The sequence below is a fragment of the Chelonia mydas genome, chromosome 26 (assembly GCF_015237465.2).
Source record: "Chelonia mydas isolate rCheMyd1 chromosome 26, rCheMyd1.pri.v2, whole genome shotgun sequence".
Taxonomy (NCBI): Eukaryota; Metazoa; Chordata; order Testudines; family Cheloniidae; genus Chelonia; species Chelonia mydas.
The window spans coordinates 7,109,176-7,124,592 of NC_057859.1; the positions used below are offsets into that span (position 1 = coordinate 7,109,176).

Genomic DNA, 15,417 nt, shown 5'->3' on the forward strand with positions numbered 1-15,417 from the left:
CCCGATGAAATTAATAGGGAGCAAGTTTAAAACAAACAAAAGGAAGTATTTCTTCACACAATACACTGTCAACCTGTGGAACTCTTTGCAGGTGGATGTTGCGAAGGCCAAAACTATAACAGAGTTCAGAAAAGGACTACATAAGCTCATGGAGGCTCTTAGCTAGGATGGACAATGATGCAACACAATTCCCTGAGTATCCCTATCCTCTCTTTGCCAGAAACTGGGAGTGGATACAAAGGATGGCTCACTAAGTGATTGCCCATTCTGTTCATTCCCTCTGGAGAACCTGGCATTGGCAGCTCTCGGAAGACGGGATGCTGAGCTGCATGGACACAGTATGGCCGTTCTTACATTTGTATGTTCCCATTAAAGTTAATGGAAAAACTCTCTCAGATTTTAATGGGAATTAAACTGGACTCCTAGAGGGCAAACATCAGTCTACTGCAGCACTGTCCTCTAGCTACAATGGACCAATGCTGTCAGTTACACCAGGGTAAATCTGAAGGAATTCTTTCAACTTCGGTAGATGCATGTGGATTTTGGCCAGCAATTAAATTTACATTATGAGCCAGATTTTCAGCTGGTGTAAATTGGCATGGCTCCCTTGAAGTCAAAGGAGTTGCATCAGTTTACACCTTCTCTGAATCTGGCCCCATATGTCTAACATACACTTCAAAGGTCCAGAGTCTTCCACTGTGAAAATACAGTTGGCTTTCCCAGCACATTTATTCTTGTTTTATTTTAACCCATAATTCTCTTTAGCATTTGTCTGGCAGCCAGAGACCATTTTCCTGCAAAGAAACCCAGTCCAGAGACATTATGCCAATGTCTCACTGAAATCAGGATCTAAGTGGCTATCAGGTTTTGGTAGCAGGATCTGCAATGGGCTAAACTCTCTGCAGTATCAAGAACTGTGAATTAACCTCAATGCGCGTTGAGATGGGTGGGATTTGAGGGCTCTGAACTGCTACCTCAATCGACCCTGCTCATTGAGAAGAAACAGATAGAAGCCAGGAATAACAGCTCTAGTGTAAAAAAATGAAACATTTCATTTGTGTCTATCACCAGCTGAGATTATGTTACATCTGTGCTACTTCATTATAGCACCCATTAACTCTTATGTAGGTTCCAAAGCATGAAGGAATGTTCAGCTCGATGGACCACTACCTGGGTCAAAATACTGGGCATTATCATTAGAATCATAGAATATTAGGGTTGGAAGATACCTCAGAAGGTCATCTAGTCCAATCCCCTGCTCAAAGCAGGGCCAACACCAACTAAACTATCCCAGCCAGGGCTTTGACAAGCCAGTCCTTAAAAACCTCTAAGGATGGAGATTCCACCACCGCCTTAGGTAACCCATTCCAGTGCTTCACCACCCTCCTAGTGAGATTAGGTTAGTTACAAGAGATGAATTTTTGGGTAAGGTTTGCACCACTCGGTGGGCATTATGCATTTTAGATTTTTCCCATTCATTCTTTGGCTTCGAAAAGAACATTTAGCTTCCCTCTGTGGTCCTTTGGTCTTATGCCAAGCTAAAAAGGAAGAAAGAAAACAACGATCCATAGTTCAAACAGAATTATCTGTAGGTGCTATATATATGTAAAATAGACAAGTATTTCCATTGCAGTCAATGAGTCCCTTCACAGTGCATCAAGTTAAGGATCTGCATAAGACTCTGCAGGATCAAAGCCTAATGATGTTCACTACGTGAAGTGAGTTAGATTTTGACATCAATCCTAGTGGACTTGCACACGTATATCTGGAGTCACAAACTAGCCTGATATTTTTTGTGTCATGCCCTCTTCCACAGTTATATCATACCATATGTATATGGACAAATTTTGATTACTAGTATGGTAGTTGTTTATATTAGGATAGCACCCTAGAGGCTCCAATTGAGATTAGGGCATCATTGTGCTAGGGGCCCTATATAGGCAAAGTGAGAGAGAGTCCTTGCCCCACAGGGTTTACAACCTAAATAGATAAGACAGACAAAGGAAGCATTATTAACCTCATTTTGTAGATGGAGAAATGAGACATTAGATGACTTGCCCAAGGGACCACAGAAAGTCTGCAGCCAAGAGGCCACTGGAAACCAGGTCTAATAAGTCCTTTGTCTGGTGCCTTACCCTCAACCTTATAAAGGTCTCTGAGAAACCACAGACTCTGTAAAATCAGGAAGGCACAACAGTCCACTCTCAGCCTAGGGGACAGAGAGGCACATGGGATTAAATAGAGTTATTACACAAAAGTGACTTACACCAGCATTTCCTCATGTGAATTTGTATTGTGATAGCACTATTGTGGTCAGCATTGTACACACATACAACAGTCAGTCCCTGCCCCAAAGAACTTATCATCAAAGGAGACAGTCTTTCCTACCCACAATCTTTGCACCCCTCGTGCCAGTGTCAACTGCTCTGGGGGCAGTCTCTCGAGAGAAGCCCCAGCTGTCTCCTAACTGATCTCCCTCTGGTCATCTCCAATTAGCTCAGTCCATCAATTTACCCTAAAATGAGTCAATCATTAAACTTCAGGACTTGCAGTCTTCCTTCATCTTCATATCAGTATCTTAAAGACAGGCTAGCTTGGGGAAGTAGCTGCTACCTCTTTACTATCCCAAGCCTTTCTACCTCCACATCTCATTCTGTCTCCTTGCTTTATAGCTGGGCTCATCTTCCTTATTGGTCCCATCTGTGGGTGCATGCCTCCATGACTGGCAGTTCTGGCAGCTGTGCTGTGGGGTGGCCAGCCGGGTTACCTGTAAGAAGGGAAGGCTCTCCTCTCTCTTCTGTTTGTAAATCCCATTACAATCAGGCGAACAATAATATATACTAACAAAAACACTTTTATATCCATATAACGGCATCCACACTAGGGGGTTACACCAAGTTAACTATATTGGTTTCTAAAATATTGTAGTTAGATTGGTACAAAACCAGCTTGTAGACTATAGGCAATAAGTAGATATAAAAAAACCAATGAGGGAAGCACAAAGAAACAATAATATACTAGTGAGCATGAAAAGCAAAGGTCACGACTACCTGCTGCCTATCCATTGTTGAAGTTTGTTTTGTATTATCACTCTTTTGAGCAAAAGGCAAAAAGTAATATTTCAGACTTTAATTATTTTCGAGCTGTAGATTTTCTATCTGTAAACTCTGATGTATAAAACATGTTAGTGAATTCAGGATATTTCCCAAAGTAAATGTTTCCATCTGATCTGTTTGAATAACCCACAGGAAACGCAGCGCAAGGCAGAATAAGTAACAGAATAACATATATTTCTAAATATTTATAATACTGCATGTTTTAGATTAAATTAATATTTAATTTTGCCAGGGGGTTTTGTCTGCTGACATCTCATATCAAACACAGTTTGAAGAGAGAGAGTAAATTCAGCTCAGGGAGGCAAAACGGTTATTTCATTTGCCTTATTTGTGCCAGTTACTTCTTAAAATCAGCATAATCACTGGAGGGATTAATTAATCTGGAACCCCAGAGAAGTTCATTAATCGATCCAAAAGCCCCCGTGAAAGGAATTTTAAAAATCTGAAGTTATGTGTGGCAGATACGTGTGTGAAATTTTAGGACACACAAATACATTCAAAGACTACCACGAGACTACCAATGATCTCAATGGGCTTTGGCTCAGGCAATAAATTACTAATGGATGATTAATGAGAGTCATAAAAGCACCACACTGCTCAAATAAAGGATAAGAAAAGGTGAGCAAAGCAAATATAGGTCAGGATTGAGATTCATGGGGAGGGCTGTTTGGAAGGAACCTTATGCCTACAACACCTGCTTGCAAAATGACTTGTTTTGGCCATTGCCATTAGGTCCTAAACTTTCCAGAACTAAAACCCAATTTAGAAGAAGAAAAATATGCTTCTTTTCTGGGAAGCTAGCAGCTGTACTTCACAGGATATACAAATGAGTCCCCATTCCCAGTGTATGTCGCCCATTACACTCAACACCTGGGTTTAGCTTGTTTTTCATTTGTTTGTGGCTTCCCCCCCCAACAATGCTAAAAATAATATTAAATAATAAATGAAAGCAGCAAATAATTAATGGTGAAATATTTAGCTAATGCAACATCCTGAAGCTTTTGAGCATTTTGTTCTACCTAATTGGAAAACGAAACCAAACCAACTTGATTAATAAGAAAAATCATTGGTTTGAATCCATTTCTGATCAGCTGTGACCTATAGATGTTTTGCTCACCTGAGATTCAGGCCCAGCCTTGGGGGGAGAGGGGAGGGGCACAATAGATCTTGTAATGAAGACAGAGCCTAGGGATGGCAACTTCACTGACTACCCTAAAATGCTGCCCAGATTAAAGTGAGAGGAGGAAAAGTTTCCTTATGTTTCCCCCTCTGCTGGTCTGGTTTACTGCATTGCGTCAAAAAGAGCTCCCAGGTTTATAAACATGAAACAAGTGTTTCTAGCAGAATAACTAGGCGCCCTGGGGTCTGTTCGAGCTCCCACGCACAGCAAATACAGATTGTCCTGTTCCCTTTTACCAGCAGAGCAGAACTCCAGGAACCAAACAAGGCTGAGCAGTCCCTGAAACCAGTAAATATCTGCAGTACATTCCCCTGTCTGTGTCTTGCACATTTCCTAAAGAGCTGGCTTAAACCTTTCGACCTTTCTTCCAACTAGCCTGTAGCGCGTTCAAAAGGGAGGGCTTGGGGATGAAGATAAATGGGATCTTCTACAAGAAAAGTTCAGTCAGAGGAAATCTTTGATGACAGGACTCTCGCCAGGCTTCTTTGATCTTTGTTTATTTGCAAATTTCAGGTAGAGTTGAAGTGGCAGAATAACTGCTTTAAACAAAGCAACTCCTGGAGGCAAAAGAAATGCACAGGCCTGAACAGGACAGGGTGCTGATCCCAGAAAAAAACATGAATAGAGGGACAAGGCAGGTGAGGGAATATCTTTTATTGGACCAACTGCTGTTGGTGAGCAAAGCAAGCACAGAGCTATAGAGACGTCACTTCAGATGATAAGCGAGACCTGGATCAACAGCTGATGCTCCTAGAGGATTTGACCTTGTGAGGAGCTGAGGAGCTAAAGTTCCCCCTGAAGTCAGTGAAAATTGTAGGTACTCAGCATTCTGCTGGATCAAGCCCCCAGGTGGGAGGCAAGTTCATTAATTTTGTAGTTTTGTTTTAATGTCCTGGGGCCTGATCCTGAGGTGGACAGGAGTCCTGCCTGTAGGATTAGGGTGACCAAATGTCTCAATTTTATAGGGACAGTCCTGATATTTGGGGCTTTTTCTTATATAGGCTTCTATTTCACACACACCCCCCGCCCTCTGTCCCAATTTTTCACACTTGCTGTCAGTTCACCCTGTGTAGGATCAGACTGTGGTGCCCTACGAATGTGGTAATTATAGACTTGTCTAAGAAAGGCACATAAATGAAATTTCAAATATTCTATTTCACACTGATAACACACTGCTGTACCTAAATTCTGTTTTGGTGGCCAGGGAAACCACTTAGCAAAAGGCACGGGAAGTATCAGGTAGTCTGAACTTCTCCTGCCTTCTGATCAAATGGCAAATAGCATTGCTTGTGATTTCTTCATCCTTTTTTACCATAATTGCCATGCGTGGTTGGTTTTGCTTCACTGGAAAGGGAGAGAAAATATGTTTAAAACAGCAAGAGTTTAACAGTGTAAATTTTTGATCGTGGTTAGCAGAATTGGCCAAGTTTGGAACGAAACTCTCCCATCAAGAAAGATGTTGAAAAACAAAAGCATTCTGAGTTGTCTAGCTTCACAAGCATTACCGAATGTAAGTAGAATTAGAAAAAACGAGCTTTGACAGTGCCGTTAGGATTCCTTGCCCAGAACCAGCAGTCACTCCAGTTATCACAGATTCCAAAGCCAGAAGGGATCATTATGATCATTTAGTCTGACCTCCTGTACAGCACAGGCCATAGAGCTTGCCCAGAATAATTCCCACAGCAGATCTTGAAGAAAAACATCCAATCTTGATTTAAAAATGGTCCTTGATAGAGAATCCCCCATGACTCTTGATAAATTGTTCCACTGTTTAATTGCTCTCACCCTTAAAAAATTACACCTTACTTTTGTTATCTCTGTGCGAGGACAAGGTTGCGTTTCCTGAATGCCTTCTTGCTAAACTCCCTTATGGCTTGTCTACACATAAACCACTACAGAGGCACAGCGGCATGGCTGCATCACTTCTGTGAAGACACTATCTACACCAACAGGAGAGGTTCTCCCATCTCCATAGGGAATCCACCTCCACAAGAGGCAGTAGCTAGGCTGACAGGAGAATTCTCCCATTGACCTAGGGCTGTCTACACTGGGTTGATTTAACTGTCGCTCAGGGATGTGGATTTTCACACCCCTGAGCGACATAGTTATATCACTCTAATTTCCTACTGTAGACCTGGCTTTAGTCTCTTTTCCACTGTTTCCTGGGAGTTTGGGGAGAGAGAAATCTTTTTAAAGGCTGGCACCACACAATCGCCTCTTCAGAGCTCTTTTCTCATCATCACATAGAGAGACGCCTTGGGAAAAAACACTTGAAAACTCTTTGAAGAATGAAATACACCCTCTATCTCTTGAATGGTTTAGTAGGCAGAGTGAGGGGAAATAATAACCTATTACTTAAAAGGTGTTATCTATGGCTCATTTCATCCCGTCTCTTAGGAGGGCTGTACATTAGAAAACTTGCTTTGGTTTAACTCTTAGATCAGTTTTAAATGGATTTAGCTAAACCTGTGCAAACCCTTGATGTAGACACATTTAAATTGGTGTAGAATCATAGAATATCAGGGTTGGAAGGGACCTCCGGAGGTCATCTAGTCCAACCCCCTGCTCAAAGCAGGACCAATCCCCAATGAAATCATCCCAGCCAGGGCTTTGCCAAGCCGGGTTGTAAAAACCTCTAAGGAAGGTGATTCCACCACCGCCCGAGGTAACCCATTCCAGTGCTTCACCACCCTCCTAGTGAAATAGTTTTTCCTAATATCCAACCTAAACCTCCCGCACTGCAACTTGAGACCATTGCTCCTCGTTCTGTCATCTGGTACCACAGAGAACAGTCTAGATCCATCCTCTTTAGAACCCCCTGAAAGCAGCTATCAAATCCCCCCTCATCCTTTTCTTCTGCAGACTAAATAATCCCAGTTTCCTCAGCCTCTCCTCGTAAATCATGTGCTCCAGCCCCAGTGTAATCTTTGCTTAAATTGGTTTAGCTTCACTTGGTAATTTACCTAAGTGGGACTTAAATGTTGCGTAAGTCTTGTGCTGGTCCTCTGCATAGGGGCAGAATTTCATCCTGTGTCCTTATACACTAGCTCCCATGCTGGCTCATTTATATTCACTGAAAATAAATATGCTCAGAACAAGATATGAGATACTTATCTTGTTTTGAGAGTTGCTGTCTTGTTTTGCCTCGCTCTTCCCTTTCTAGTTGCTCTCATTTTTTGTCTACTCTGTGATCCTATTTCGTGCAATTTTAGGCTGATCTTTGGAAGCTGAAAGTCATTGGCTGATTTGCAGTAGAAAGGAAGACTCCTGGGGGGAAGGTACGAAGATAACTTAGTGAAAGCTCTATGGGAAAGCAGGTCACATTCAAGTAGAAAGATATAAATGTTTGCTGTCATTCCCCTTGAGTTTCTCATAATGCAACACAGCTTTGATCATTTTTATTAAGGACCTGATCCAAAGCCCCCTGAAGTGAATTTCCATTGACTTCAGTGGGCTTTGGATCAGGTTGTAAAGCATAAAGGACCTGAGTGAATTCCAAATGACGCCCTCTGAGAACTGTGTTTGTGTTAGAATATGCTAATATATATATTTTCCCCTTTCTGTCCACATTGGATTCTCTCACACTGGAGTTGAACTAAACCTGTCCCTTATGCCAGTATGTGTGCAATGCAACTCCCAAGCTGCAATGTAAAACCTTTCCAGAAGTGTAGTGACTATGGCTTTAAATCATGCAACTGAGAGCATATACTCAGACTGCTGTGGCTGTATGGAATCACTATTTCTTCAGTGGGGCTCTGCCTAGACCTGGCAGTCTGTCCATGTGCTACACTTTGCAGCTTGGAGGGGGCTTATAAATCGCTCCCCGTCCCCATTATTTCCTTTGCTACTTAGACTGTTCAATACAGATTATGTTCCAGACACATGAAGAATTTGTGAATGGTAACTCCGTGTTTACGTCCCCAAAAGCACCAGCTGAAAAGAAATATTTACCAGTATTACATGTCCACCTATATAGGACTGGAACATTAGTACTTTGTTCTCATGTGTATAATTTTATCAGACATTTCCAGATGTATTTGGTAACATATGACACACACACTATGAGAAAACTGGGTATGCAGTTCTTTAACTTTATTGTCTAGCTTTATTGCACATACTTTATTGAAGCCTTCGTTACTTTACCACTCAAGGTTCCATAGCTATTTTGAATTTAGTTTAAACATATTTTGTCTCCCAAGGGACTTAATTTTATTTTAATTTTAAGGTTTTGAATCATCCAAATTGAACATAGCTCCTGAACTGTAAAGTAAGTAAACACCATGCATATTCTGGAAGCAAGCCAATGGGTACTCTGCAAGCATACTTATACTGTGCATAGAGAAAAAACACCATAGAACTTTAACTTTAAACCTAAATTGTCTCTGAATTAAATACATGGTGTGACATTTTTAGCTCAGTAAATTTATGGATTGTTTTGTGACCTGATTGGGAAACCGACACACAGTCTAAATCAATCCTTCTTTGTCTCTTTTTTCTCTTCCTTTCCTGCTGCCTCTTCCTTCTTCTCCCCATCTTCAGCTTCCTCAGCAGCCTCTTGGGATTCCTCTCCTTCTTCTGCTTCTTCCTCTTCTCCTCCTTCCTCCTCTTCACCCTCTTTGGCTTCCTCAGATTCCTCCTTGGCACCTTTAAAAATTGAGCAGCAATAAAGAATTCCACATCTGGCATGTAGTGGCTGCTGAGCCAGGGTCTTGATTCTGCTTTAATTGAAGTCAGTGATAAAACCTCTACTGACCTCAATGGGAGCACAAATGAACTTAGTTTGGGGACATCAAAAAACCGTACTTTAAGTTTAGGGTGTGTTTATTTAAGCTAGGGCTTTCAAGAGAAAAAGGGAGTTAAAAAGCACTAAACCCTATTGAATTTCAAAGGGATTTGGGTGTTTAACTTCTCTAGGCTCCTTTGAAAATCCTGGCCTTAAAAAAACCATAACTGATTGCCAACTCATTTTAAGCCCTGATCCAAAACCCACTGAAGTCAAAAGGAATCTTTCCACTGACTTCAGCGAACTTTGGATGAGCACATTGGTGATCCACTAGAAAACGCGCTATCTAGTTACAGATGAGCTTTCATACTAAGTGGATCTTAGGTGACTGTTTAAATAAAAACAAATTTGCTTTCAGATGTATGTAGTTGAAATCCTCCCTCAAGGATTAATCATCACAGATCATTAATAGCTGCCTGTTTAATTTTTTCCCCCACATTTAAGATTTTACCACCCATTGTTTATGTTGCCCCGAGAATGATTATAGCATCAAAAAGAGAATGAAGCTTCTCAGTGGAGCTCTAGTTCAAAGACACAGAATAACAAAACAAATTGCAACAGGAACTGGGAAAGAATGCTCCGGAGAATAATTATTTTTAAATGTTTCTTTAAAAACTTCCGAGTTTAGTAAAGAATGTAACGGGAAAAAAGTACTTTGGTGGAAGGAGGACAGTGGAAAGAACTGGCAAGATCCCCAGCTGATGTAAATCAGCACAGCTTCGCTGAACTCAATCGCATTCATTTATGCCAGCCAAGGATCTGGTTCAAGATGTTCTCTGGGAATTAATATTTAGTTCAAGATGTTCCTGTTCTTTTCAGGAATGTCTGCAAATGGTAAATTAAGTATTGTTTATTGGCTTGAGAATTTGCCAGTAGCACTTTCTATTAACACAGCCCAATGCTCTTCCTTTGAAAGTCAATTGCAAAGCTCCCATTGACTGCCAGGAGAGCAGGATCAGCCCCATAATGTATTGAACATTCAATATTTGTCTGATTTCATCCTTCATATTGTACTTAGGTTTTCCCACACATGCATCATGGGGTCAATCCAGCAATTCCTTACTTATGTGAATAGTCCCATTTAAGCCAATGGGTCTATTCGCTTGAGTTAGGAGTGTTTATATTAACAAAGATTTGCAGATTGAGGCCTCATATATGAGCATAGGTGAATTCAGGAATAGCATGCTTTGAAAGGAACCAAATGTACCTTCTTCCTCTTCTTCAGCTTCTTCTCCTCCCTCCTCTTCCTCAGCCTCCTCCTTCTCCTCCTCCTCACCTTCTCCTTCTGAAGGGGGTGCTGCTTTGGCCACTTCCATTTTTGCTGCCTCAATAGTCTCCTCTACTTCTATCTGTTCTTCCTGAACGTGACTGGAGTAGTAAGCAGGGAAGGAACGGGTTGACATCAGATAGGAGCTGGTCTGTAAACCGCTGTAGGCAGACCTGCCAAAGACTGGGGCACTCTGAGTGTAGCCACTGGTTATGCTTCCAACACCAGTGAAACTAAGCCGTGTCTCCTCACCTTCCAACAGTTTTCTAGAGGAGGAAAAAGAAACAATTATGTATTGTTTGTCCTGCAGTCGTGCCTAGAAGCCCCATTCATGGGCCAGGGCCACATTGTGCTGGAGGCTGTACAAACACAGAACAAAAAGATGGTCCCTGCCCCCCAAAAGGTTATCATCTTATACACTTTTAGTAACAAATACCATTATTCTACAATAACCAACTGTCTGGCAATTATACATTGATCCAAAAAGACAGGATGGCACTTTATCAAAATAAGTTACCGAAGGTAAAAATTAGGCATCAATGTGCATCGCTGGATGTAAAGATCCCTTTGAAAGGGAACTAATGAAAAACAGCACGAAAATAACATCGCTACGACAACAGTGGAAGATAGTTGTATTCTGTTACACTGTAGGACTGCACAGAGTAGGGACACCCAACCATTTGACCTCCTCCTTTGTTCCAAGGAGTCCCAGTTTAATAAATATACCAAGCAGTTTTATACCGAAAAAATAGTCCCCTGCCTCTACACTCAGACGCAGGCAGGCAACATAATTTTAACTTGAGGTTTGCAGTTTCCATTAATGCCTTGGGTCAAGCATAAAACAGTGACGTAGCAGTAAGTTTGCTCCCAAACATTAGCTGAGATTTTAAAAGCACCTAAGTAACTTTTAGTGGGAGTTGTGCTCCGAACTCACTTAGGCACTGCTGATAATCCCAACCTTTGTATTTATTATTTTAATTAGGCTTTGCTGGTTTTAATAAACTTTTTTGTATTCAACAAATCTAAGCATGGAAGGTTTATTATATAGTGAAGATTTTGTCCTGAAGCAAACACTTCACCTTCAAATCATCTTTGGTTGGCTTTTTTTCTGTGAGTGGTTTAAGGGGCTAGTTAATAAAAACACTGAAGAATAAAATAGAATTCTATAGGAAACGTGCAGCAATGTTTTCTATAGTGACAAGAGAGTGCAGAAAATGACCTAATAGTTCCTATCTATTTCAGATACCTATTAGTCTATGGAAAGCTAACGCAGTCAGCAGCTATAATTCTTGCCAAATATTAGAGCTGATTATATAAAGGGCCTGAAGCTAGCGAGAGGCATGAAAAATAAAATGGAATTTCTCCAGCTGCAAGAGAAAATTTCTGATTCACTTAACACTTTCTCCGGCATACCTGTATGCTGCAATTTCAATATCCAGAGCCATTTTCACATTGAGAAGATCTTGATATTCTTTCAAATAACGGGCCATCTCACTCTTTGTGGTTCTCAGTTCATTTTCTAATTTATTAATGGTGTCCTGTTGGGAATAAGAATATTCAGAAACGTAAAATCTTTTGTTCCTCTTATGTACTGCAGTGACGGCTTGGAAAATAATGCTACAATCCAATTAAATGCAATCCTGTTGCAGCAAGGGAATGTATTTCATGGACCCAAGACTGGCTTCAAATAGAAGGTTGAAACTCACATTAAATGCCGCATCATCTGACAGGGTTTTTCCATGTCTAGCATACTTGATTCCATTTCATTTAATATTTTTAAGATCCAATGTGGTTTTGATTTTCCCTGTTTCTCACAAACAGTTGCCAAAATGTATTTTAGTCCCCACTATTTTTTAAAGAAGAGGTGCTCATTTGAGGACAGAAAGCAAGTTATGTTGTAAAGCTACACCAGTTCAACAAATACTATTTTACGTGTTAGCCTAATGTCATTTTTCTTTAATTCATGGAACTTCCTGCCAATAAACACAATGGGCCAGATCCTTAGATGGTATCTACTGGCATAGTTCCTCAGTGGAGCTACATCGATTTGCACCAGCTAAAGATCTGGCCCATTACATTTTGTGCCCACTACCTGTATTTGAAGATGTGTTTATCTACTCCATTTCCATCAAAGAAGTGAGGGATTCTTTGCTACTTCAAACTAGTTAGTTCCTAATATGGTGGTTACTAAAGGAGAGAATGACCCTCTTGAATCACATTTTGTTTTAATGATATAATCCTGTACTTCTTACTATGGCATAACTTCCAAATGCCTTTAATCACAGGATCATAGAAGTGTAGGATTGGAAGGGACCGCAATAGGTCATCTAATCCAGTCCCCTGCACTCAAGACAGAACTATGTAATAACTAGACTATTCCTGACAGGTGCTGATGAAGAGTTTTGCCTGAGTAAGGGCCACAAGATTTTACATACAGTAATAAGTGATTCAAGGACTAAATTATTCCTGAAATTTTTGTATTTTTTAAATACATACTCCCTTCATTTTTTCTTAATCTTTTATTCTTTACTCCTTTTGCATTTTCTAGCATTATCTTCTTAATTAATTACATTATTTTTTCATTAAAGGATCAATTAAATCCTTTAAAAATGTATCCATGTAATTAATATCACCGAGCACGCATTAGAACTAATGCCACCCATTCCGATTTTATTCATTAACGACAATATACAATTCATAAATATCTCAACCCAATGAATTTTAATCCTGTTAATAGAACTGTACGCCAACATTTATCAAAGTGATCATAACTATGAGTGTTTTTAATTGTAGTCATGTAATTAGCACTGTGTTAAACACCATTGTAAGTAATGCAGCTCATTTAACTGCACTCTGTTATAAGCATTGCAAAACATTCATCATAACTAATGACACCTTTTTAGATCCGACTCTTATTGCGGAGTTCTGCTTATTTAACCGGAATTGGCTTTTAACTTAACCCTTTAAAAACTATTCCTGTAATTAATATACATCCTGCTTAATGCAAACCTTTTTTGTTACTTTCTCCAAAAGCTGAGGATACAAGCACCACGGACATTTTGCTTTTAATTGCAAAGAAGCACAGCCTATGTTCTGGGGGTCCCTGCAGGGGGAGAGCTCTTACCTGCCCAGAAGACTGCAGGGTTCAATTCCCTGAGTAGGGACTGATCCAAAGCTTACGCAAGAGAATTAGTGTATTCCCACTGACTTCAATGGGCTTTGGATCCGGGTGTAGATGATGGGGATTTCTGCACAGTGCCTGGACAGATGCTGGGGTTACTGCCTTCATTACTGACCTAGGTGCTGGACAGCTCCCTGGGTTAGTGCTAGTGATACCCCACGGTGCTGGGCAGCTCCCTGGGCGGGCGCTGGGGATGGTGCCTGAAGTTACCCGTCTGGGCGCTGGGGGAGCTGGACAGCTCCTGCAGGGGATGCTGCCCGGTGCGTTCCCCCGCTGCCCGCCCGAGTGACCGGATCCCCGCCCGCCCGCGTCCCGGGGAGGCGATGCCGCGCGGGGCGGGGAGGGCGGGGAGGGCGGCTCACCTGCATGGCGGAGATGTCGTCGTTCTGCTTCTCCTCCAGCTCCTGCAGCTGCCGCTCCATCGCCTCGTTCATGCCGCGGGTGGCCTCGATCTCCAGCGTCTTGGCCTTGAGCAGGCGGCGGCTCTCGGAGATCTCGTCCTTGGCGGCCCGCACGGCGTCCGTGTTCTTGGCGGCGCTCTCGGTGAGCACGGTGAAGCGGCTGCGGAACCACTCCTCGGCGTTCTGCATGTTGCGGGCCGCCAGCTTCTCGTACTGCGCCCGGATGTCGCGCAGCGCGGCCGAGAGGTCCGGCTTGGCCGCCACGTCCATCTCCACCGAGAGGTGCGCGTACTGGATCTGCGCCTGCAGCTCGGCCAGCTCCTCCTCGTGCACCTTCTTGAGGAAGGCCAGCTCGTCCAGCAGGCTGTCGACGCGCTTCTCCAGCTCGGCCCGGGCCAGCGCCGCCTCGTCCGCCCCTTTGCGCGCCTCCAGCAGCCGGCCCTCGGCCTCCTCCCGGCTCAGGATCTCCTCCTCGTAGCGCGCCTGCAGCCCGCGCAGCGTCTCCTCCAGGCTCTCCCGCTCGCCCTGCAGCGCCTGCTTCTCGCCGCCGGCCTCCTCGGCCGCCAGGCGCAGCTCGCGGATCTCCTGCTCGTAGAGGGCGCGGAAGCGGGAGGGCTCGGCGTGCTTCTGCCGCAGCACCAGCAGCTCGGCCTCCAGCACCTTGTTCTGCTGCTCCAGCTCGTGCACCCGCTCGATGAAGCTGGCGAAGCGGTCGTTGAGGTCCTGCAGCTGCGCCTTCTCCTGGCTGCGGAGCGACTTGAGGTCGCTGCTCATGGCCGCCACCTGGCTCAGGTCGAAGCTCTCGGCCGAGGGCAGCAGGCAGCCCGAGGCCGAGGAGGCGGCGTAGCTGCGGCGCACCGAGACGGAGGAGGCCGGCGCCGAGAGGCTGGAGTAGGGGGAGCGGGACACGCCGTAGCCGCCGCCGCTGCTGCCGCTGCTGCTGCTGCGCACCGCGGCCATGTGCAGCCGGGGGCTCTCGGCGTAGCGCCGCTTGTAGGCGGGGAAGAAGGGGTCGTAGCCGAAGGAGCTCATGGCGCCGGCCGCCGCAGGAGCAGGAGGAGGAGACGGGGCTGCTCTGCGCCCGGCCGCCGGCCGCCCGCCCCTATTTATACCCGCGCAAGGGGGCGCTGAGGCGGCCGCCCCGGTGCCAGGAGCGGGGAGCGCGCTGCGCCACGGGGAGGGGCCGGCCCCGCCTCGGGTCGCCTCCCGCCGTCGGGAGTGACTCTCAGCCCGCTGCAGCCCGGCCCCCCGCGGCGTCTTCCCTCGCCCCCGTCCCCCCGCGGCATCTTCCCTCGCCCCCCTCCTCCCCGTCCCCCCACGGCATCTTCCCTCGCCCCCCTCCTCCCCGTCCCCCCACAGCATCTTCCCTCGCCCCCCTCCTCCCCGTCCCCCCACGGCATCTTCCCTCGCCCCCGTCCCCCCGCGGCATCTTCCCTCGCCTCCCTCCTCCCCGTCCCCCCACAGCATCTTCCCTCGCCCCCCTCCTCCC

At 44.3% G+C, this 15,417-nt stretch overlaps 1 protein-coding gene across 1 annotated transcript; it reads right to left on the minus strand.

Annotated features, from left to right (window-relative positions):
• Positions 1 to 8,370: 8,370 nt before the first annotated feature.
• Positions 8,371 to 15,097, minus strand: NEFL (neurofilament light chain). The gene is made up of 4 exons (XM_007065496.3): positions 13,890 to 15,097; positions 11,760 to 11,884; positions 10,287 to 10,612; positions 8,371 to 8,940 (listed from the first exon to the last, which is right to left on the minus strand). Exons 1-4 carry the CDS (start codon positions 14,958 to 14,960, stop codon positions 8,768 to 8,770), a joined length of 1,695 nt encoding a protein of 564 aa, XP_007065558.2. The 5' UTR covers positions 14,961 to 15,097; the 3' UTR covers positions 8,371 to 8,767.
• Between the last annotated feature and the right edge of the window lie 320 nt (positions 15,098 to 15,417).

Coding starts and splice junctions, on each gene's coding strand:
- NEFL (XM_007065496.3), bottom strand. CDS start 14,960: ATGAGCTCCTTCGGCTACGACCCCTTCTTCCCCGCCTACAAGCGGCGC. Junction 10,613..11,759: donor ATTGAAATTGCAGCATACAG/GTATGCCGGAGA, acceptor TTCCTCCTCTAG/AAAACTGTTGGAAGGTGAGG. Junction 8,941..10,286: donor AGCTGAAGAAGAGGAAGAAG/GTACATTTGGTT, acceptor CAATTTTTAAAG/GTGCCAAGGAGGAATCTGAG.